The sequence below is a fragment of the Carlito syrichta genome, unplaced genomic scaffold (genome assembly GCF_000164805.1).
Source record: "Carlito syrichta isolate Samal-C Ts95f unplaced genomic scaffold, Tarsius_syrichta-2.0.1 Scaffold72428, whole genome shotgun sequence".
Classification (NCBI taxonomy): domain Eukaryota; kingdom Metazoa; phylum Chordata; class Mammalia; order Primates; family Tarsiidae; genus Carlito; species Carlito syrichta.
In genome coordinates, this window is record NW_007016524.1 from 514360 (window position 1) to 539700 (window position 25341).

Sequence of the window (25341 nt, forward strand, 5' to 3'; positions counted from 1 at the left end):
AGTTGTGTATGGGGATAGATAGGGGTCTTGTTTGAGTCTTCTGCATGTGGTCAGCCAGTTTTCCCAGCACCATTTACTGAATAGGTTCTCCTCTACCAAAAACTTTTAAAAACTATATAATCTGCTCTTCATGATAACCTTATAAAGTAGGCAAAGTATGTATAATGCCCATTTTAGCAATAAAGGAACTGAAGCTTAGGAAGGACTAGCTAAGATCACACAGACGGCTCTTTCAACTGTTATCTGAACTCATTTTTTTTTCTGAGTACAATCTTTCCCTCTACTATATTATGCTGCAAAGTCTTAAACTCCTCATACACACAGCGGCAATCTCTCTACACCAAAAAGTTACAGACTCATTTGAAGGCTAGCTTATGTAATACAATGTTTAATTCAATACAATAAATTATTTGCCTCGATATGGGGAGTTTTACAGAATTTCACCTGCCATTCAATCTTTTCAAGATATGATGTGCATAGTATATTACATACCTACAAGGGGTTATAGTCTATTTATGTATAGCCCTAAGAAACCATTGTTTAGTTTTTAGAGAAATGCTTCCTTCTTTGTTTAGTTTTCCAAATGTTTTCATCAGTAGGTTTCAATTATGAATAAGCATTTATGAAGAACCTACGACATACATGTTACTCTTCTGAGATCTGTGGAGGATACCAAGCCAAAGCCCAGCCTTCGCCCTTCTCTGCAACTCTCTGAACTCCTCTCCCAATATTCTGTTCCTTGCTCACCCTGCTATCACTTGCGTTGCCATGCATGGCCATGTCTCAGGACTTGCCCTCTGGCAGTTCTCTTCAATTTGTGTCCTCTTCCTTCAGAGATCTGCAAGGCTAACTCCTGCCCAGGTATTTGCTCTCTCCTGTCCACTACCTTAGCACTGTACTTACATGTCTATAATGGCACATATTCCATTATACCTTATTATATTTATTGATGCACATTGATTTTTCCCTAACAAACTATAAGCCTTCAAAGTTCTATGTGAGGGAAAAATAACTATATTGGTAAAAAGCCCCTCCCTTTTACAAATCTGATGCCTTGTACATAGCAGGAATTAATAAACCTATTATCAACTGAAGTATCAGATGAAAAATAAGAAAGTATATACTGTAGGCTAATATTCTCCCACATGTGAGATATGTACCACGTTAAGTATAACATGAATACTGCTCTTTCTAATCAGAATAACAAAGAGAAAAAGTCTTGCTGAGATGCTAATGTCTTTAATACCCCTACAACACTCGATAAACTTACTTGTCACAATAAAAGAATAGGTTTCAGGCTCACAGCCTTTTGCAGATAAAAACATGCAGCTAGAATTTTTAAAAGATTATTTTGTACTGATTAGATTAGTTTTATATTTATACCTATGTTTCTGATTATTTTTGGTTTTTATGTTAAATGCTAACAATTATAGAGAGTATTATAACACAGGCAATGTATAAAGAGTAACTATTGAACACTAGTATGCCTGGTCCCAACTTAGCTTCCTATGTGGCCCTTCCAGAAGAACCATTATTTTCTGTCTGAATTTGCACTTCCCAAATTACTAATGAGGATAAATATTTTCACATGTTCACTGGTCCTTCATCTTTCCTATTTGTAAAATGCCTGTTCATGTAAATTTCCCATTTTCTTATTTAGTGCTTTGTCTTTTTCTATCTGTGGCTGTTTCATAAGATGTAAACATGTAAATATTTTAGAAGCTAATAATTTTCCAGTTATATGTATTACAAATGGTTCATAATCTTATAGCTTTTATTTTCACTCACTGTATGGCAACTTCTGGTAAACAGAAGTTATTTTTAATGTTGAACATATTTGATTTGTGTTTTATATTGTGTCATTTTGTTTACAAAAGCATTGTCTAACATAATAAAAATATTCTCTTTTTTTTCCCCACAAGGCTTATGACTTTGTCTGTCCCACACCTATATCTTTAAACCACTGAAACTAATTTTTATACATATAAGTAGGGATTAAACTTTATGTTTCTTTTATTCCACATAGATAATGAGTTGAATAGCCCATCCATTTCCCACTGGTGTGCAAAGGCAGTTCTAACTATACTGAGTTTTATATGTGTGACATATCTTTTGGGGGATCTCTACTTGGTTCTGTGGACAAATACCACACCATCCTAATAACTGAAGATTTATGAGTATTATACATTGATTAGCTATTAGGAAAAACCCTTCCTTGCCTATTATTTTCTTTCAAGAGTATCTTTGTTATTCTTGACCTTTCTTTCATCCAAACACATTTTGGAATCTGTTGTCTAGTTCCAAAAAATAAAAATATAAGAAACACATTTTAAAACTCGTTGGAATTTTTGTTGGAATAGTACTGAATCTATGGATCAATTTTGGGATAAATAACAACTTTACAGTATTGTGTCTTTCTAGCCTTGAAAAAATTATGTCTAATCACTTATTTAGGTCTTTAAAAATACCTTTCAATAATGTTTTATCATTTTCTCCACAAATGCCTTACATATTTCATAATATTTATTTCTAAGTATCTAATTTTTTCTGCCTATTATATATGAAATTATTTTAAAATATTTATCTGTTTTTGCTGGTGAATAAAAACCCAGTTGACGTAAATGAGTTTATTTAATACCCAGTAACTTTGCTAAAGTTATAATTTTTTATTGGATTCTTTGGGAACTGCTTTCTACGCAAACATATGACCTTCATTTGACAGTTTAATTTGTTTCTTTTCAAGATTTACGCTACATTTCAACATACTTAAATTCGTTTTTATTTCATTTTATTTTGTTGGTTAGATTACCAGCAAGTTTTATTAGCAATTTTAATTATGAAATACTAATTTTATTGAAATTTCTCCACTAACTGTAATGTTTGCTTAACATTTTAAATAATCTTGATTAGAGTATTGTGTTTAGTGGATTTTTTTTTTTTTTTTTTTTTGAGTTGGAGTCTCACTCTGTCACCCAGACTGGAGTGCAGTGGCCGCTCCCGGCCACCACAGCCTCTACCTGCTGAGCTCTGGTGATCCTTCCGCCTTGACCTTCCAAGTAGCCAGAACTACAGGCATGCGCTACCATACCCGGCTAATTTTTTGATTTATTGTAGAGATGAGGTCTCGCCAAGTTGCCCAGGTGGATCTCGAACCCGCGGGCTCAGGCAATCCACTCACCTCAGCCTCCCAAAGTGCTGGGATTACAGGCTGAGCCACGATATATTTTTTTTTAATTGGAGTCTCACTCTGTTGCCCAGACTGGAGTGCAGTGGCACGCTCCCAGCCCACGGCAGACTCAACCTGCTGGGCTCCAGCGATCCTTCCACCTCAGCCTTTCAGGGAGCCGGAACTACAGGCGTGCTACCACGCCCGGCTAATTTTTGATTTATTGTAGAAACGAGGTCTCGCCAAGTTGCCGAGGTGGGTCTCGAACCCGTGGGTTCAGGCAATCCACTCGCCTCGGCCTCCAAACGTGCTGGGATTATAGGCTGAGGCATCGAGCCCAGTTGGTTTTTATTTCTTATTTTTTTTTGAAAGCAGGATTTATTGAGAGGATAGAAAAGCTCCCACAGTAGGAGGGATCCCGAAGGGGTTGCCAAGTGTGGTTTTCTTAAATCATGAGGGTATGATGAATATAGTTTCGTTAGCAACTTTTAAGATATACATATAATTTATCTTCTTTAGACTGTTAATGAGGAAAATTAAACTAATTGGCTCCCTGAGAGTAAACCTACCTTGCATTCTTGTGCTAAATCCATTTCAATCATAATATATAATCTCTCATACATAGTGAATTTGTTAACATTAAAAAATTTCTAAATGTTAAAATCGTGAGTAAAATTAGCCTAGATTTTTCTTTTTTTACTATCTTTGTCTGGTTTTAATATCAAGATTACACTGAATTCATTAAATGTTTGGCACATTATTTTTGTATTTTCTGGCATAGTTTTGAAAGTGTGTGTGTGTTTAGGAGAATTCACTTTGAAAGCCATCTGAGCCTGCAATTTTCTCTGTGGAAAGATTTTCAACAATTTATTAAACTCTCTAATGTTTACTGAATCATTATACTTCTCTTTTAGTCTTGAATTCGTTGTGTTAACTTATTTTTTTTATTCTAAGACACACTGTAACTGAGATTCTCTACTTAAAAGTTATTCATATCAGCCTGAAATCCCACGCCTTTGGGAGGCTGAAGTGAGTGGATTGCCTGAGCCCGTGGGTTCGAGACCCGCCTGGGCAGCGAAACCTCATCTCTACAATAAATCAAAAAATCAGACGGGCGTGGTAGCGCATACCTGTAATTCCGACTACTCGGAAGGCTTAGGCGGAAGGATCGCCCGAGCCCAGTAGGTCGAGGCTGTGGTGGGCGGGAGCGGTCACTGCACTCCAGTCTGGGCGACAGAGTAAGACTTCAATTAAAAAAAAAAAAAAAGTTATTCATAGTGTTTTCTTATGCTTTTTTTATGTTGTGCATTTGGTATTTTTGGAAAAATTTTAATTGAGAAATAACAGTAATCGTATGTATTGCTTGTTGAAATTTTACATATGTATTCACCAGTGTAACCACCACATACAGCAAGATATGGAACACCTCCAGCAGAAGACTCCCTCCATTCCGTGCCCAGTTGATACCATTCCAGACGTGATTACTCTGACTTATCATAGTTTAGTTCTGCCCATTCTTAAACTATACACAAATGGAGTCACATAGTTGCATGTGTTGGATTCTTTTTTCACCATGTCATGTTGTTGCATGCTGTACCTCCAGAAATGGAATTTATAAAAAATTATAAATTAAATTTATAAATTGAATCAAATTTATTCTTACAAGTTTAAACTTCAGTCACTTATAAAGTACTCTCCATTTGATGCAATACATCTATTGAGAGGCTTTCTCCACAGCTCAAAACAGTTTTGTACTCATCAACTGTGATGCATTTTAGTATTTCTGCTGCTTTTTGTTTCACCTCTTCCACATGTGCAAAACGTTTCCTTTTGAGGACTTTTTTATCCGAAAACAAAAAAGTGTCGCTTGGGGTGAGATCAGGTGAATAGAAAGGGTGGAGCACGGGGGGCATGCCATTTTTGGTCAAAAACTGCTGAACACTCAGCACATCATGGGCAGGTATTCTCAGAAATCACCCATCATTAAATGGGCAAATGCATTGAAAGAATCTCAAAAAAAAAAAAAAAAAAAAAAATCATCACAGTCAATGCCGCATCTCACAATAATGCTAGATACAGATAGATTCCCAAATACTCATCTAGTGGGGGAAACCTGTACTACAAGGGGCCCACCCTCAAAAAAATAATTTCGCTTTTTTTTTTGAGGGTGGATCTCATCTCATATAGCAATAGTTCTCTCTCTCTCTCTTTTTTTTTTTTAATTTATTTTTTTGCTGTGGAGTATTTCATTGTGTGAGTGGGATGAATTCACCTTATTACATAAATGTACATATTTATTCTATCTTGATGGACACTGATTCCAGTTGGAAGCTTACAAACAAACATAAAGCTACTATGAATATTCTTGTTCATAACTTGTGGTAAGCATATGTACTTATTTCTCTTATACATAAACCCAAGAGTAGGATTAACAGGCATAAAATAGACTAGTACTTATCTTTAAGATATACTGTCCAACAGTTTTTCAAAGCAGTTGTAGAAAAGCATACGCTCACTAGTAAAGTAAGAGAGTTTCAGTTGCTCTTCATTCTTTCAAAAAAAGAATTCTTGCATTCCTTTTATTATAGTCATCTTTATATGTGTAGTGGTTCTCCTATTACCTTTTTAACTTCTACAAATATAGAGCAAGGCTCCCCTTCTCATTATTAATGGTATTTATTTGTTTTTACTGACCAATCTCAACAGAAGTTAATACATGTTGATAGTCTTTTCAAAAAACTAAATTTTTACTTTGCTGACCTCCTTGTTATTTGTTTGCTTCTTATCTCATTACTTTCGCTCTTAGCTTCATTGTCTTCTACTCTTCTAGTCTGTATGGGTTTATTTTGTTGTTCTGTTCCTAATGTCTCAAGTTGATACATCTCATTGTAGTATGCCTTCCTTATTTTCTAATATGTATTTTAATTTTCTCATAACTTTCCCTCTAAGTACTGCTTTTAGTTATATCTCACAACTTTTGTAATGTAATTATCTTTCAGTTCTTAGCATTTTTTAATTTCTATTTTTGTGCCTCCTTTGTTCAATGCATGTTTTAACTTTAAAATTTATGAGATTTTCAAAAGATGGTTTTTTTCCCTTTATAATTTATTTGTAGATGGTCAGAGAATGTGATGTGTGTGATCCTCAATTTTCAAACGTGTTGACATATGCTTTATGGTAGGAAGAGAGTGTAAGAGACCATTGAGGCTTACAGTATAATCTGGCTTAGATAAAGGATACAGAAAATGCATATAAAAGAAAAATTACAAAAACAAACAAAAGAATCAATAGCACCTGGCAATTGACAGCCCCAACAGTTTAAGAGAACGGGAAACATACAGTAAACATAAAGTTTCAGACAAATATGGGCAGGAGAAAGATGAAACACTGACCAAAATAGGAGAAAAATTATTATTTGATTACATTAGAGGGCTGGCAGAATGACCAACTGGCCATGTCAAAAAAAGAGCTGAAAATCTAAGACTGGTAGTTGAAAATTGAAATTTCATATTTTACTCATCTATCTGGGATAATAATGAAGTAATAGGAAATGGTAATAAGGGGAATAGAAAGGCAGATTAAGAAAATAACTCTTGGAAATAGACTTATTTTAAATTTAAAAGGTAAAAAAGTATGAAAAAGTTTTTAGAAAGCATACATATGAGGAACCAACTATTTGGGTTTTTAAAGAGTCTTTGGCCAAAGCTGTTAAATTTCTAGGAATGCAAAGCACATGCACTAGAAAATTATACCCACATCCTGTGGTAAGTAGAACTATACAGCAATAAGAGATCCAGAATGTAGCTTTCCATTTTCTTCCATTATTGAAAATTATCTTGAACAGCTATTTAGTAATCTCTGCCTTGATACAGTTTCAGCCAAAAATGTAAAAGGATCCTCCTAGATAGAGTTCTATGACTACAGAGGGTTATTCCAAACTTCTTTAGCCTCATACCCAAAGGAGAGATATTTTGTGCAACCCAGGATTCATGGTTGTATATAAAAGCATTCCTATTTTGGAATTTCATATGGAAATTTAAAACCATATGGAAAACATCAGCATAAAGTCTACAACTGGAAGTACATACACAAAATCTGGAAAGGGTAGTTGCAGAAAACTCAATATTTAGGGCCATGATCAATACAAGGCAATCACAGGACTGGGTACAAGGAATCAATACAAGGCAGGTGTGTCCACTTTCTACACCCTGATATTTATGCCAGGATTGTTGACACCCTTTTCTATTGCTCTGTAGACAACAAACACATATTGACTGCAGCTGCAGAACAATTTGAACTTGGCAAAGCAATCTGGTCTATTTCAAGAACATCTTTATTTGGACATGTAAATTTCTTAATTTTTAAATACTGCTTATTTAGAGGGAGCTTAATCCATTTATTTTTGCTCTTTGCTTGTTGAGCTTAGCAAAACTTAGTGTCATCAATTTGAAATACAAAAACTCCAAAGTGTTTTTTATCAGCCTCATATCTTTTCCTCATAAGGAACTTTTTATTATACAAAGCAATACAAAACACAATCTGAACTTCAATAGGTTCTGAATTGTCACTATGTACATTTCCATTTTCAATACAAGAACCACGAAGATATAACACTGATTCTAAGACACTTAAAACAGATTTTTGTGTTAAAGATGAAAGCTGAATTGTTAGAAACTCTGTCTTTTAGTGTATTTTAATATTTTCAGAACAAGTCTAACTTTAAAGCATCTAAATACCACTGGACAAAATAATATACACCTATGCAAGAGGGAGGAGCCCCCCCAAAAAAACCACAAAATTATTTTTTGGCCGGGTTCGGTGGCTCAGCCTGTAATCCCGCGCCTTTGGGAGGCTGAGGTGAGTGAATTGCCTGAGCCCGCGGGTTCGAGACCTGCCTGGGCAGCGAGACCTCATCGCTACAATAAATCAAAAAAAAAATCAGCCAGGCGTGGTAGCGCATGCCTGTAATTCCGGCTACTTGGAAGGCTGAGGAGGAAGGATGGCCGGAGCCCAGCAGGTCGAGGCTGCGGTGGCCGGGAGCGGCCACTACACTCCAGTCTGGGCGACAGAGTGAGACTCCAACTCAAAAAAAAAAAAAAAAAAAAAATTATTTTTTGGAGGCCAGGTCCCTTGAAGTACAGGCTACCCCTGTGTTCCAGGAACCCACTGGCATCAGTATACCAGCTAGCGTTGTTGTGAGTGGCTGTGTTCAGCTTCAGTGAGTTTTGTTGTTGTTGTTGGAGATTCTTTTAACGCATTTGATCATTTCATGATGGGTGATTTATGAGTGCGCCTGCCCACATGGTGCAGGATGTTCAGCAGCTTTTGACCCAAAGCAGCATGAGCCCCATGCCCCAACCTCCCTATTCACCAGATCTTGCCCAGGAGTGACTTCTTTTGTTTGTTTGTTTTCCTGGATGGAAAAAAATCCTCAAAGGTGGAAGAGGTGAAACAAAAAAAGGCAACAACACTAAGAAGCATCCAAATTGATGAGTTCAAAAACTATTTTGAGCAATGGAAAAAGTATCTCAATAGTCGTAACGCATCAGACGGAGAGTAGATTGAAGGTGACTGAAATTTAAATATGTTAAGAATAAATACATAATGTTTTACAAATAAATTCCAGGTTTTTGGGGTCCCTCTATGTATTAGTTACTAGATGTATCTGCAAATAAAATGGAGTATACACCATTTTTGTTACTTTGATGTATGTATACTATATTCATTTATTTAGCTACTATTTACTGAGTCCCTATGATAAGTTGACAGGTGTTCAGAGGTAAGAGAGGGGAAGAAGGAAATAACCAGGTAAACAAATAATGACAAGATAAATTAAAATCCTACAGAGGAGATCAACTTTGATAAGATATTCAGGAAGGCCCAACTGACAGATGAGAAAGAGCCAGTGGAACACAGAGGCCAGTTGGGAGAAGCAGCTCAGGGGAGGGACTTGTTCAGAAAACTGGCTCTAGAGTGACCCAGAAAGAGACCCTGGAACGAAGCAAGAGCAGCCTGCTGCAGTCAGACTGCGTGCATGAACTCATAAGCTGGTGAGGCGTCTGGATTCATTTGAGGAAGTGGAAAGACACTGGAAATTTTTAAGTGACATCATTTAAGTTTACACATCTACACTTCCAACTGCAGCATGAAGAATGGGTTGGAAGCAGACAGAAGATGAAGGAGAGGAATGTATTCGTAAGCTACTACAATATCCAAGCAAGAAACGATTGCAGCCTTGACCAAGACGATAGCTTTGGAGATAGAAAGAATAGGATGCGATACTTGAAGATCCTCGGAGGTGGAATCAATAGTGCCTACTAATGAATTAAATGTGGAGAATGAGGGGAAGGGAGGAATAAGGAATGAATTACAGATTTCTTGCTTGAGTAACTGGGTGTAGGGTGATTCTCTTGAATAAGATATGGAAATCTGGAAGAATAGTAGGTTTCAGGAGAAAGAATCAAAAGTTTAGTGTGTACAAATGACACATCAGATATCCCAAAGAGATACAAATAGAAAAGAAGCTGTGCATGGAACACGGTAACATAAACGAAGAGAAAAGGTTCAGGCTAGACTATAAATTTGGGAATTCTTAGCATAGAGGTAGTTACAGGCTCTTAAATAGATGAACTGCTTGTTGAGAGCAGACAGAGAAAAGTCTCCAGAGGTGGAAAAAGGAAGAAAGCCAGGAGACAAAATGCCACGAGGCCAGAGAAAGAACAGCCTCCTCTGACTAATGCTGCAGAGAATATGAGGACAGAAAGGCTTCCTCTCCAACCTGGAGACCACTGGCAGGCTTAGTAGGAGCAATTACAACTTCTTTAGGAAAGCAGGCTTGAGGGGTAGTGAGATAGACTAGCACAGGCTCACCATACCTATGACAGAACTTCAAAGACGATGAAACAATATTTTGAGGTCAAACGGGGTCAAAATATGAATAGCAATTCTATGGTTAACACATACTTTCTACATTCCAGTCACTGTACGAGGGTCCAGGGTCCACATAAAAAAATCTAGGTGCCCAGCTGTCCTGTAAGTATGAGAAGAGGCTCTGGGAAGTCCACCAGGGAGACGCAAGCTCTACAGCACCCATGTAGTGAGGCATTCACCTACCTTGGGCCTGGCACAGTCACAGGTATCAGGGGTATGAGATTAGGAGTGTGAGAATTTCATCAAAGAACACAAACATCACCATAAATAAATATAGCAATTTGTATGCAATATTTCCTCCACATTTGATATCCTCAACATAGGATATTCAAGGGGTAGGGATATGTTTGTGGTGAGAAGTCAGACTGACAGGCAACCTTCTAGAATAGTTGATCTCCAAAGATAATGTAAGGTAGACAGCATCCCGAAAGGCAGAGAACAATCAGGAGGAGAGGGGTTATTTGGGTAGAAAGGATAGTCTTAGCAAGACAGAGCAATATGCTATGTGTGGTTAATTAAAGTGCTCTCAAATATAGAATAAGGTGAGAGTAGAAAAAAAAGGAGGGGACTGAAACCTGAATCAGCCTGTATTCTGTAATAAAAAGCTTATTATGTCATCCTATGGGGATAAAGGTACGGAACACTAAAATACTTCATATAGGAAGGGACACGCTATAGAGATGTGTGTCTTAGATATTCTGGCAGCATGTGGAGATGGATTTGAAAATGATAAGACTCCAGTCACACAGATCAGATATAAGTCTGCTTTAGTCGTTGAAGAGGATCAGAGATTGAACTTAAAGTGTGGTAAGGGGAGGGAGGGAAGGGTTCATTCAAGAGAAACAGTTGACCCTCGAAAACACAAGTTTGAACCATGTGGGTCCACATATAGACAGGTTTTCTTCTTCCTCTGCCACCCTTGAGATAGCAAGGTCAACCCATCCTCTTCCTCCTCCTCCTCAGCATACTTAATGTGAAAATCACAAGGATGAAAGTTTTTATGATAATTCTCTTCCATTTAATGAACAGTAAATTTATTTTCTCTTCCTTATGATTTTCTTAGTAACATTTCTTTTCTCTAGCTTACTTTATTGTAAGATTATAGTATATAATACAAATGACATACATGTGTTAATATAGCATAACGTGTTAATGGACTATTCTATTGGTAAGGCTTCAAGTCAACAGTTGGCTATTGGTAGTTAACTTTTTGGGGAATTAAAAGTTATATGCAGGTTTCTGACTGCATAAGAGGTTGCTACGTCTAATCCTCTCAATGCTCAAGGGTCAACTGTGCATATGAGCTGAAGTCGAGATGACTTGACTAAATGTTGTGGAGTAAAAAGGAAGAGACTGAGAAGATCAATGGATCCACAAGCAAAATTTTTTAAAAATGTAAGAAAAAGAAGCAGGTTTAGAAAAAACATGGTGAGTTCAATTTGAGACCCACTCCATTTGAACATGTGAGTGGATATGTCTAGAAGGTAGCTGTATATATGAGTGTGAAGCTTATTGGAAGGAGTTGGAAATAACCATCATTTAAAAAAATTAGCTCCATTGTGATATATATTTCTTTCCCATAAAAATAATTCTCAGCTGGGCTCAGTGGCTCAGCCTGTAATCCCACACCTTGGGAGGCTGAGGTGAGTGGACTGTCTGAGCCTGTGGGTTCAAGACCCACCTGGGCAACTTGGCGAGACCTCATCTCTACCATAAATCAAAAATTAGCCAGGCGTGGTAGTGCGCGCCTGTAGTTCCGGCTACTTGGAAGGCTGGGGCGGAAGGATCACTGGAGCCCAACAGGTGGAGTCTGCGATGGCTGGGCGCGGCCACTGTACTCCAGTCTGTGCGACAGAGTGAGACTCCAACTCAAAATAATAATAATAATAATAATAATTCACCAATTTTTCATCTGGTGAGTACTGATATAGCCACCACTACCATCAAGATACAGAGTATTTCCATCTACCTCCAAGAGTTCCCTCCTGTCCCTTGGAGATATTATGTGGAAAAGGGTCATTAAAATGTGGTCATTAAAACTATGGGCATAGATGAGGCCCCGATGGAGGGGGTATGCAGAGAGAGAGCAACAATGGAGACACTCACCTATAGGAAGAGAGACCACAGAGCATTTACAGAGGTACAAAGAAAGCCAGGAAGGAAAACAGGTTCAATTAAAAAAACAAAAGAAAAAGAAAAAAGGCCCACAGTGACAGGTAATTAATAGCAATAAGATAAATTATCTTTCTTCAAAAAAAAGTATAGTGCCGTGGTCATCAGGGCAGAAGGGTCCTTGGATAAGTCAGATGCAGTAACGTGATAGAAGCAGAAAATTCTGTGCAACGGGAGACGGAAATGAATGAAAACAGAAAGAAGACTGCAATACCAAAAGGATTTTGTGGAAAGGATAGGGATTTGACTGTAATTAGAGGAAAGTGCCATGGGATTATGAAAAGAGAAGTCTCAGCCTGGAGTCAGAGACCAGGATTCTTGCCTCTTGTCTACCACTCACTAGCTGCATGATCCTAGACAAGTTTCCATTTATTTGGGCCTGTTTTGCTGTGTGTGAAATAAGGTGGCTGAATTAGACTATCTCCACTGTCACATCTACTTTGGATTCTGTGGCATGGCTGACAAAATAAAGATTATGAAGATAATGGTAACCCTTGTAAGAGCAGTTTGAATGGATGGGTGGGGATGGTGTGAGTTGAAATGTGAGTAAATAATCCCTCAGGGAAACCTCACTACAAAGCATCCTGGAAAAATTGAGGTAAAGGGATACAGTCTTCCAATATCTTTAGGAGAACTTCAAAGTCAAGAGACAACATTTTGAGGTCCATACGGGGCAGCCCCTGACCAGATAGCCAGGCCGGCGTCAACGAACTCCAGAAGAACTAACATTTATTCAGAAACACACAGTAAATGTCAGTAACTTTGTGACATGTATCATTTGTGGAAAAAGCTAGAATGCCAGTGTTCTTTCTGTTGCAAATTATTCATTGTAAGGTTATGTGTAAATTTCTATCATATTCAACCTCTGAGAAGCAAAGAAAAATAAATAGGTTCTCCAAAATATTTTATTCAAAACAAAATCTCCATAGCAAATTTAGATTAATACTCAGAGAATTCTGGCACAAAGAAAACATTTTTTACAAATTCAGAAAGCATTAAGAAGAAATGAAGTTCAAGTTCAGAGCTGTCTTCAATTCCAAATCTCTCCATCACATGACGGCTACCTACTATTTGCTTCCTTTGAGTGTCACATACTTTGTCTTTCATTCATTCTTTGGTTTTATATAGTACTTATCCTTCCCAGCTTTATATTTAAATTTAAACCCTTTTAAATTAGGTAACCTAGTCTCAATCACATAACATTGCTTTTAGCCTTTGAAAGATGGATGAGTGTTTAGCAATATCCTCATGTAATTATAAGCCATGGTCCAAAAAAATCTGTGTTCTCAACAGTATGTGTGTGTCCTATTATCTCCCGTAGCCTTCCTTTCACTTTTCTCAACTCTTAATCCTTAACAAGAAGAGATAAAAATACTACCTCTATTGCTAAGCCCTTCAATTCATACGTAGGGCATCTATGTCAATAGACATATATGTCACATTTCTTTTTGTGATAAAATTTATTCCCACATGACATACCTGTCTTTTAGCAAAAATATATAATAAAGCCACTTTTTACCTAATCTGGCAAAAAATTTACATACTACTCATCATGAGAAGTCACAGAAATTTAACATGGCTATGAAAGAAGTGAACAAATGAGTATTTATTTAGAGACAGAGTCTCACTCTGTTCCAGTTAGAGTACAGAGGCACAATTTCAGCTCGCTGTAGCCTTCATATCCTGGACTCAGGCAGTCTTTCCACCTTAACCTCCCAAGTAGTAGCTGGGACTACAGGCATGCACCACCACACTCAGCTAATTCTTTTTTTTTTTTAATAGAGACAAGGTCTCACTATGTTGCCCAGGTTGGTCTCAAACTCTTGGGCTCAAGCGATTCTCCCACCTTGGTCTACCAAAGTACTGAGAATACCAGCATGAGCCACCATGCTTAGTCAGCAAATGAGAATTTCTTATATGTCTTTTGGGTTTCTTTTTGCAAAATGTTATGTATGTTTAGATAATTTTCTATATCAGTCCAAATAATATGGGCTACTTTATATTTTTAATTATAGAGGGTATCACAAAATAGTGCATAAATTAAATAGTATAATGACTTTAAAATGGTGACTAGTATTGATGATTAAAATACTGAACAAATTAGTAAACTTTTGAGGTGCAAAGGAAATGTTTAAAACTGAATCCTAATATCTGGTCAACTAAGGACATCATGCAAGCTTCATTAATCAAGTTTAATATGCAGGTAGTTATGCATAGTCATTTTGGCCCTTATTAGCTAAGTGCTTAAAAAACACAATTGTAAAACTTAAAACACACACATATATTTAAAAAATAGTTTAAATAATAACTTTTGTAAGCACAGGGTATAGATAAGCTTTCTAAATATCATTAAGATTTTAGACATAATCAGAGACTTAATGATAATACTCCCCATCAAGTAACTCTAACCAGCTTAGTGTATAAATATAATTTTTATGTCCTCCATTTTTGAAGTATTTCACCTTAAATGATACAGTATATGGCAATTTATAAATATCAGAAAATACAAACCATAAACAGATAAGAAGAAACAGGCATAAGCCCTTTTATAAACAATCTACTAAGAAACAAGAAAGTCCAATTTTGTTTCACTTTAAACACATCTCTCTCTCTCTCTGTCACACACACACACAAACGCAGTCGTTTTAAATCACCTTTATACATTTTTAAAATTAAACATAAACATACAAACTCCTGTAGGTATGTTAAGCACTGCAAAATAAAAACAAAGGAGAGTAGTGATTTTCTGCATTAATAGTTTAAGAATTCTCATTCAAAAACATTTTAAAACATAAGACATTTAGAGACAATTGAAGAAATTCAAATATGAACCTCTGACAGATGACATTTTGAATTTACTTAATTTCTTTTTTAAATGCAGTTAATCGTCTTAGCTAATGATATCGTGGTAAAATTGGAAAATGTCCTGATTCTTAGGATATTTCTCCATAGCTGCAAGTTTCTTTCATATGGCTCAGGTTGACTTTTTAAAAAGGTTGCAGAGAGAAAGAGAAAAAGAAAATGTAACAAAATATTCCTATCTGGTAAATCTGGGATACGAGCATACACACACACATCGATGTTCATTGTGTTAGTCCTTTAACTTTGCTACTGGCTTAAACATTTTTGAAATAAAAAGCTGGAAAGAAATTCATCTCATATGATTTTGACTACTAATGTTTGATTGCAAAGAAACTATCTGATCCAACACATGAGCCACGAGCCATTATCAAGACGATGTTCTTCCAGCTGTCTTCATCGGTTTGAAAGGATTTCACTTATTTAAGTGAGAGAAAAGTAAAGATTTTCTTGGGGAGGGGAGATTTCCCCTGAGAAGGGAAAGTGGCTTCAAAGTTTGGGAGTTTGCCTGTTACACAGATGCCACATTTTGTGAGGCGGGCTCTTCATCAGTCTTCTCCACTCTCCCCTACCAGGTGACTGATGGCTATCTGCTGGGACATGCAGGGGGCCCTCCCACAGGGTGTGAGTGCAGAGACAAGATAAGGAAAATGCAGTCACCCCAAACTGAAGGGAGAAGGATCTCCCTGGGGTTTTCATTTGGATGGATCTCCAGATAGGGGCAGGTAGGGAAGTGGAAAGAGCTATTAGGAACCAGGTGATAAAGCATAAAGAAATATGAAAATGAGCCATCCTTTGCTCAGCGGCTAGGAACGATGACTTATAAAACTACTTCGCTGTAAATGAACCTGTGTCTTATACTCATCATGGCAAAGAAAACACAAAATTACTCTAAAACTAAGGGGGAAAACACATATTAATTTTGAAACCCAGAGAGTGAAGACTCGGGGAGAGTGTCTTTAAATAGAATAATGGGCATGTGGTTCTTAATAAATGTGGGGGCTTTTAAAAAATCCTGTTGTGAGAAAGTACTTTCCTCACTACCCAGAAGACAAAGAAAAACAGTGAGTGTTGACAACACGGTAATAAAAAGCCACCCCTTCCTAATTTGTTATCCTCAAATATATATATTCTTTTTAATTTGCTCTAGGCCAGCACATTGGCTCATAGTATCTTACTTTTGTGTCATTATCTCTCTGCCATACACACAAGTCATAGCTGGGGATTTCAACTCGCGGTGAAGCTATGCTGAGATTCCAGATCTCAGTGGTGTTGGCATGAGCACTGGTCTCTTCAGTCATAGAGAAGACAATATCCTAGGGAGACTGGAATTAGTCCTGTTTTGCACCATTCAAGCCAAAATGCTGCTTATCAAGAAGCAAGTAATTGCTAGCTAATGGCTACGGGGGAAAAAACCATTGTGTTTCAATCTAAGCATCTTTTGGCCCATGACAATAAATAAAGCTGTGGAAAGCATAAACATAGAGTGGGGACAGTTTCTTGAGGAGGTTAAATAGCAAACATTAAAAAGGCGAGTTACCTCATCCGACTGGGAGGGACTGATTCTGGGCATTGGCGACACTTGTGGAGTTTTCAACTGTGTGCTGTTGCTCTCTGGCACGAGCTCCCGGTGGACGGTTTGGATGTGGTTCTGGAGTTCACTTTCAGACTCAAACTTAACGTTGCAGCTAGAGCAGCGAGTCTTCAGTCCCCCTGCCTTGCCCTTACCCTCAATGGCACTCAGATTCTCATTCTGGCCCAGGCCTGGTCGATTCGTGCCGGGAGGGATGTTGATGCCTGGGCTGCCACTCTTGCTGAGATTCACGCAGCCAGCACACAGGCCATATGGCAGGCCGTTGATGTCAAGTTTCACCAGATCTTGTTTGGAACGGAATTCTTTGAGGCAAGACGCGCACTTGTACAGTTTTTGGACGTGCTGGCCACGCCCTGTGGTCTGCACTGCAGACCCATTCCCTGTCTTTTGCATGTGGAACGTCCCGTGGATTTTGAGTTCCAAGGTGGAGGTCACTGTCTGCATGCACACCACACAGCGAAAGCCCGTCAGGGAATTCCTCAAGTCTGGGTGCATTTGGCAGTGCTCTAAAAACTCCTCTTCGCTCTGGAGGGGCATCTTGCAAATCCGGCAGTTTCCAGTATCAAGGCTCTTACTGTGCGTGACTTTGTGTTCAGTAAGAGTCAAAAGGGAGGGAAACCGCTCTCCGCAAATAGGGCACATGTAGTGTTTGACAGGGCCGAGATGGGTCTGCATATGTTCACGGAGCCCATTTTCGGAGAAGAAGGTTCGAGAGCACACGTTGCACTTGTAATTCCCTTTAATGAGCTCAGCTTTCTTTTTCACGATGGCGCTTTCTCCGGGTCTGATGTTGTGGTCTCTGAGCTGGTGATTCTGCAGCAGGGTTTCCATAGTGTAGGCTGCCCCACAAATGTCACAGCCATACATGGGCTCAGAGGTGTCGACGTCTTCTTCGCTCCCGTCGTGACTGTTGTGGGACTCCTGGCTGTTGGTCAGCAAGGTCTGCAGCTCTACTTCCTCTTTCTGCACTTGCTCTGAAGCTCCATTTGTCCCACAGTTAGGGGTCTTGGTCTCAAACACACAGTGCTTCTCTCGCAAGTGTTTCTCTAGTAAAATGATTGCATGGAAGGCTTTGCTGCAGAACTTGCAGTTGTACTTTTTACTGTGAGTGGTGATATGACACTGTAGCTCCACCTCAGTGCCAAAGGACTCGCCACAGAAAATGCACTTGTGCACTTTCCCTTGGTTTTCCAAGTGGTTGTGTTTCACGTGGAGCTGCAGATCGGTCTCGTTGCGGAAGTCCCAGTTGCAGGATGTGCACCTGTAGACTTTCTTTTCGTTACTGTGCTTCACAGCCAAGTGGAGCTGAATGGAGACTTTTGAGTCAAAGACTTCTTGACAGAGAGTGCAGCGGAAGAAGACAAAGGTGTGCATGTCCAGCAGGTGTTTCTGGAGGTCATCCACGGATGTGAACTGCTTGTCACAACTCTCACAGATGTAATAGGTTGAGGTGATCATGAAGTGAATGGTAACGTGCTTCAGCAAGGATTCTTGGTTGGGGAATTCCTTGTTGCACTGAGGACAGGTCAGTTTCGGAAGCACAGTGTCGAGATGAGTTTTTAGGTGAGTCTGAAAGCTGTCTAGGGACGTGTACTTAGCACCACACTGATTACAGATATATTCTCCGGCTGGACGTGCAGGTGCACCTCCTACTGCCTGCATCATCTTCAGAGAAGTCTGCTCTAGGGCCACAGGAGACAGGGGGCTCAAGGCCCTGGATTTCTTCCCATTGTGAATATAATTCAGGGCCAAGGGAATGTTTTTATGATTCTCTTTGATATGCTTGTTCAGTTTAAGAACACTGTTGAATATTGGCGAATTCGTACAATAGGAACAAGAATAGACTTCTACTACTGGTTCTTTTGGAGTCCCAAGCACTGGGGACCCAAATCGGGAGCCACTGAGGTCACAATGGACCTGTCTTATATGCTCTTCAAGGGAAGAGTCAGTGAGAAAGCCCATATAGCAATGGGGACAAAAGAACGCATTACTATCCTTAGCTGCAGGGTTTGCAAATCCATGAGAACATCGGATGTGTTCCTGAAGAGTGTTGAGGTCATTGACAACTTCGGAACAGAAGTTGCACTGGTAGACTATGGCAGGCATGGCAGAAACAATCAGACCTGGGTCCTGAGCTTCGTGCACTTGCTTAAGATGTTCATTTAGGTTATAGAGTGAGGGCAGTACTTCCAAGCAATACTGACAAATATGAGCCTGTTCGGGCTTATCTAAATGCATAGTTTTCAAGTGAATCTGCAAAACTGCAAGACTTGAAAATAACTGCTTGTTGCAGTAAATACAGCTATAGGTAACTTTCGCTTGTTTACTCGAAGGGCCGGTCATGTCGGGGGTTTGTTGGGCGGCTCGCTTCCTCCCTCGACTCTTTGGGATCGGTGGGGCAGCTTCCACCATGGTTGAGCTGTCCACTGAGAGGTTGGAATCTGGAGTTGTGCTGGACACGGAGGTGTAGCCCACCGTGACCAGGGAAGGGCTGTTGCTGTGATTGCATGACTCCGGTTGCTGGTGACTATCCATGTGGCTGTACAGTTCCTCGACCGTGTGGAAACTCTCAGAGCAAATGCTGCACGAGTTCTTCTTCTCCCCACCATGCACTTGTTCCATGTGGTTCATGAGGGAGGTCTCCTCTACAAAGAGCTCGTGGCAGTAGACACACTGGAGGGCCGCTCGGTCCTCGTTTGGGGAGCATTCGGGGTGGCACTCCGCAATGTGCTTCTGGAGGTCTTCTGGGAAGTCAAAGCCTTCCTCACACTGACTGCACTTCTGAGTGTCCTTTAGCTTCCAGTCCTCCATCCTGGACCCGGACTGGGAGCCGTCCTTGTTCCTCTCGTGAACCTGCATGTGTCCGTGTAAGGAACTAGAGGACAAGAACCCACGGCGACAAATGGCACATTTATATGGCTTGTTGGACGTGTGAGTCTTTAAGTGGATCTTCAAGTGATCACTTCTGGAGAACGCAGCATCGCATTCACTGCAGTGGTACTTCTTGTCCCCGGTGTGGAGTTTTATATGGCGATCTCGGCTGCGCTTGTGTTTGAACAGCCTACTGCAGTATGTGCATTTGAAAGGCAGTTTGTCGCTGTGACTCTGTTCATGATGCTTTAGGTAGCTGAGGCGGCTGAATGACTTGTCACAGAATTGACACGGATAGGGCAGTCCAGGGCCACCTTCTTCCTCTCCAAAATCGCAGCCTTCTCCATGGCTAGGGGAAGTCTGGTCCTTGCTAGAAGGTGAGGAGGCTGGCCAAGAGCAAGTTGGATCATCTTCAACATCCACTCCATCTGCAACAAGAAACAACACGATATTTCACTTGACGTGTTGGGAATTCAAGCGCTAGTTCACTGTACCATTTCAACACGTACACATGGTTGGACCCTCTTGAACTTTTCAGGGAAAAAAAGAAAAGGAGGAGGAGAGAGTATATGGCTGAGACATTTTCAAATCTGAACCTAACGCTTTTATTCTACATTTACTTTCTGTTGGGTTGTAAAATATAAAAAAGATATTAAATAGTTCTATGTCTAAATTACCCTTTTATTACTTTTTTATCATTCTTCCTCAGAAGCAAGGTATATATTACACATTGACAATTTTATTAAAATGCAGATTTTAATATATTTAATGTTTCTTTTGTATTCATTCTAAAATGATTTGCATATTATGTGAGCATCTGAAGAACCAAATGAAAAGAGGAAATATTACAAGAATGATTTAAAATTAATGCAGTCAACCCAGATGTCTAATATTTAATAAAAAATTCCCTCTGCATTTTGCTTGTTTTTATATAAAAAGGCAATTTCTGAAGACCAAAATTTTTTATGGGGTTCTTATTGATACAGACCTTATTGCTTTCAGCAAAAAAATATTAAAAAGTAAGCACATGAAAGAAGACAGAAAACACAATAATAATTATGTCCTGTGTAATGAAAGACAACCAGGATTTCTTCAATAACTGAAAGATTCGAACACTATAGGCCAGAAAATGGATTATTAAATGTTAGAAGGGTACTGGCTAGATATTACATGTAGCTGGGATCAGCCAGGATCAAGAAAAAATGAGTTTCACAAGGGCCAGATTTTAATAGTGTATTTTGTTTGGAAAGTTCAAGAGGTGGCCTGCCATTTCTTCCTTTTGCAAAGGCTTCAGCAGCCTGAACTTCCTTAGCTAAACAGGACCTGCACTTTGAGGTGAGCAGAGACAAAGCAACTTGTGAAAAACTGGAAACAGGAAAAGTGATAAAGGATTATGGTAAATGCTGAAAGATTTATGAGTAACAAAAAGAAGACAAACAAGACTGAGAGCCAGATATGAACTTAGCAGGTTACCCATCAAGGAGCTCTACCCTATAGCAGGAGGTTTCAAAAACTAGGCTCTTAGCAAAAATGCACTTTTATTTCTGTTGTCGTCTTGACATACAAGTAGAAAATAAGACTTTCTCAAACAGGTGGTGAAACCTCTTTTTTTTTTTTGCTTTTCATAACAATCTATTATTCAAGATCAAAAGAAATTTTAAAAGTCTTTCATTCTCCAAAGGAGCAAGATTTTTTATAAATACAGGCAAGTAAAGACCATGGAGCAGAGCTGGTGGGCACAGTGTTTCTGTTAGAATAATAGGTCCAATTAGAACATTATTAGACTATTCTAATAGTATTCAGTTAGTGTATGCTCAAATAAGTTTTTAAATTCTTCAAAGCCGAAGTTCACTAGCAAGCTAAATGATGCACATAAAAGTAGAAACTAGAGAGCATTATGTAAACGAATTCCACGTCTGCCTTCTTTAAGGTAACAAGATTTTATTAGATTGTCAGCCTCTTCCTTATCCACAGGAAACAGATGAGGATCATTCCTTTCCTGCATCTAGAAACTGATGACAACACCATCTCACTATCAATGCCAGATGGCAACCCTCTCACTCTGAGAAAACAACCAAACACCATTCCTGGATCCCTGCCCACTGCAACAAAGCTTCGCCATACAAGTTGAAAACCGCGTTATTTTGCATCCTCATTTATGTGACTCTATAACCCAACATGATTCTAGCATAAGAAAGGGTCTGATAAGTGTGGGTGTGACTTATATTTAAAGTGAATATGTCAGGAACGTATAACAGACACTCAGCTCACCACTCAACGTAGAGAAAAATAATTTTAAAAAGCTAAAAGCAAAAAAAAAAAAAAAAAAAACCAAACCAAAAACCTCAATGATGATCTCTCTAGTTTGTCCCTTAAAAAAGTGTTAAGTCACATAAAGTTGATATACCTGAAATGGTAGGCCAAGGTTTCTAATGTTTCCCCCAACTGAAAAAAAAATTGCTATAAATTAAATTTCCTCCACATTTTAGGTAAAATCTACCACATTTCACATTTATCTTTTAGGTTTAAATCCTGCTGTCTTATTTCAAAACATTTTCAAACCCATCTCATTTATACATTGGGAGAAAACAGTGAATCTGAATTTGTCATGCACAAACGTCATGCGGTATTTGTTCTTTATGGAAGAATATAACCATGAAGCCTGAAAGTTTTGCAAGGGAATGTATTATTAAATTGCAGAATGTGTCCAGGCATGGTATATTATTATTATACCATGTATATGTTTTATATTATTATACACATACATAAAGAAGTACAGAGCCATGGTCCATTATAAAAATTGTGCAATACCTAATACCATGCTTAAAACAGGTTCTTGTCTGTGGCCCATGTCTGACTATACCTATTACATAACTGTTCTCTTAAGCTTGTAAATTTCAGTGACATGTCAAGAGACCTGAGGGTTAGGATTGAGTTTTTAACCACAAATCAAGAGAGCTGGAAACCTTTTTTCCCCCTTTCTCCTGTCCGTATTACTTGTCTTTGTAACAGAAATACACCGAAACCACCTACAGAAGTCACAAGGCTTAGGACAGAGGGATAGAATGGATTGAGCAGCAGGAAAAATTTTGAGGAAGAAATGCTACTTTTAGAAAAATAAATAATAGTTCCCAGAAATGCCGATTTCTGTTTTAAAATCTGAATTGTAAAAAACTCATCTGCCAGTACCATAAATGGATCTATTCTTCCAGGAACACACAGGGACTCACTAACAAAACTCCCAGTGGGTTGGCCCATGCTGTAAGGACAGCAGAGTCCCTAAGTCTTTTGTGGTGGTGGTCTCTCTGCCAACATTCTCTAAGTTCTGCCTAAGACTTTGAGAGTTACCCATCCTGATTAACTTAGGCTTTCTGGCAGGCACAATGAAAACTATGCTTAAATGGCAAATACAGGTTTAAACAATGCAAATTTCTTTTTACATATGGCAGAAACTATGGAGGACACTTTAAACTCTGGTTCCTGAATCAATGTGAACTTTTTTCCCTTTGGGTCTCACTATGTGGTGCTTAGAAGGACTTTCTGTGCGATGGCAAGTTTTTTGCATTTCAATGTGAAGTACTTAACATGTCCATGTTAAATTTTAATTTTTGGAACCAGTCACTTCATGTGAGCAGAGTCTGGGAGAGCTATAGCTCTTACTGCAGAAAAAAACTTTTCTCCGTGGCCTAAAAAGTCTATTTAAAGATGCAAATGTGTGTGCATGGTTAGTGCAGATGTTTTTCTACAGCAACTGTACTTGCTGAGTTTCACCATTTCCATAAAGCACATTAAAACAAGTGTGTGAACACTCCGAGATGAAAGTCTCAAACACTCCTGAGACTTGCAGTGGAAAGTAGAGCCGCCTGACTTTACTCCAAGCAGACAGGAATGCCCATGATTCAGCAGCCTGAGTAAATAAAAGAGGTCCTTATTTCCTAATTTTGCTGGCTGGCCACACTGCAGCAGCCTCTGTGCTCCTGCCAAAGGGGATACAGAACTGGAACTACACCCAGCCGCTGAAGGCCTGCCTTTGTTAGCCAGCCAGGCTTTCCCGACCATCTTCTGGCAACAAAACGGCCATATCCTGCAAGGAAGACCTCCATCTCAAGCTCGATGGTTCTCTAGTCTGCCGAAAAGGACGAAACAACAGATTTTGCTGGGTCTGTGTTGGAGGAAGACAGCTGGAAACTCAGTTAGCAGCAGAGCAACACCTGTTCCGGCATATTTATGGGGGAAAGTGCTCACTAACAGAAAAGTGAAGTCATACTAGAAGGAGTTATTCCACAGAAAAAAAAGACCCAGGAGCACAAAGTACCTTTGTGACGTGAGCGGCCAGCCCCTCATGTGCCAGCCTGGGGAGGAGGGACCAAAGGTTGGACATGATTTTATCTGGGCTCCTGCTGACAGACAGACGAGCATGCTGGAAAGGGCCTCTCCATCATCCAAGGAGGACCTCATACTCTCAGTGTATAGCCTGCCATTGTGAAAGAGAATGTTGAGGGTCCCGGTCATTCTTTGGCTTTTGAGTCTAATAAAATTAGTCAGAAATAAAAAAAGTAAAGCGAAACACAAATGAAGAGAATACGTGCAGGAGTAATATTTTGTGCCCCTAAGTAGGTCTTAATTAATGTAAGACACATACTTCCTGGGGACAGGGACCAAGCCCTTCGGAACATTGACTCTAACACTACGGGCATTCTGAAATTATTAAGGAGAAACTTCACTAGCATTGTGGATTGAATCACTTCACTTCTAGGTTAAAGAAATTACCTGAATCTCTGAAGTTACGGAAATTTTCGATACTTTTAGTTTTTCATAGAACCAGGTCTGCAAGAAACTGGCTTACTGATATCCTTTTGCTACCTGAGCTCGTTCACTGCAACGGCAGAGTACTTCCTTAACTGCCCATCGGGGACTCAGTATCATGTGTGTGCCAGTGCCACACAGCAAGGTTTCTTTAACAGGGACAGGATTTACATCGATGGTTACTTTTTCAGGTGAAGAAAAGAAGCGCAAATACTGATGGGTCTGGTACTTCTGTTTTCAGGAGTGCAATGACTCTCAATAAGAACTAAAAGTCAAGAGTCTGGAGTTTTATTTCTAGCTTCATAAACTGACTTAGAGAGTGACCTGGCCAAGTCATTTAATCTGCCCCTACCTAGGTATTTCACCTGCAATATGAAGATAATCATTCTCACTACTTACCCTCTGGGGTGTTACAAAGATTAGTGAATGTTTCTAGGGCACCTTATCAGGGCTGGAAGAAAAGCTGCATATGTAAACAAAAAAGATTGATATGTGTTACATGTATCTCTGTTTCCATGTGTAAGCTTCTATGTATATAGTATAAACATACTTCTTCTTATAGTATAAACATCTTCTTTCCTTTAAAAGAATCCCTGGAATATTTGTTTTAAGGATTGGCCCAATGGAAATCCACAGTGCCTTAAGCATTCACCATCGTATATACAGCCAATAAGAAAATAAAATATAAACAGTTGATAGTAATGGACCATAAATCCATGCTAACTATGTTTCAAGCATGAAATTATCAAACATAGGATGTCATCTTGGGTCTTTACAGACAGGTAACCTTGGGACAAGTATTTTTCTATGAAAGCCAAATATATAATTTTAAAATGACCTCTGTTCTCTTTACAATCATTGCATTATTTAGCATCACAATAAGTTAATTTAGTAGATTATAATTTAAGTGTTAAACAATAGGTTAAAGCATGAGACCAAAATA

The 25341-nt window shown here is 38.9% G+C and overlaps 1 protein-coding gene across 1 annotated transcript in view; it reads right to left on the reverse strand.

Annotated features, from left to right (window-relative positions):
- The window catches only part of ZNF521 (zinc finger protein 521), a 264956-nt gene that overhangs the window by 149740 nt on the left and 89875 nt on the right, over positions 1-25341 (reverse strand). Inside the window, exon 3 of the mRNA XM_021709715.1 lies at positions 16668-20020. Coding sequence (XP_021565390.1) covers positions 16668-20020 — 3353 coding nt within the window. The remainder of the gene's footprint in view (positions 1-16667; positions 20021-25341) is intronic.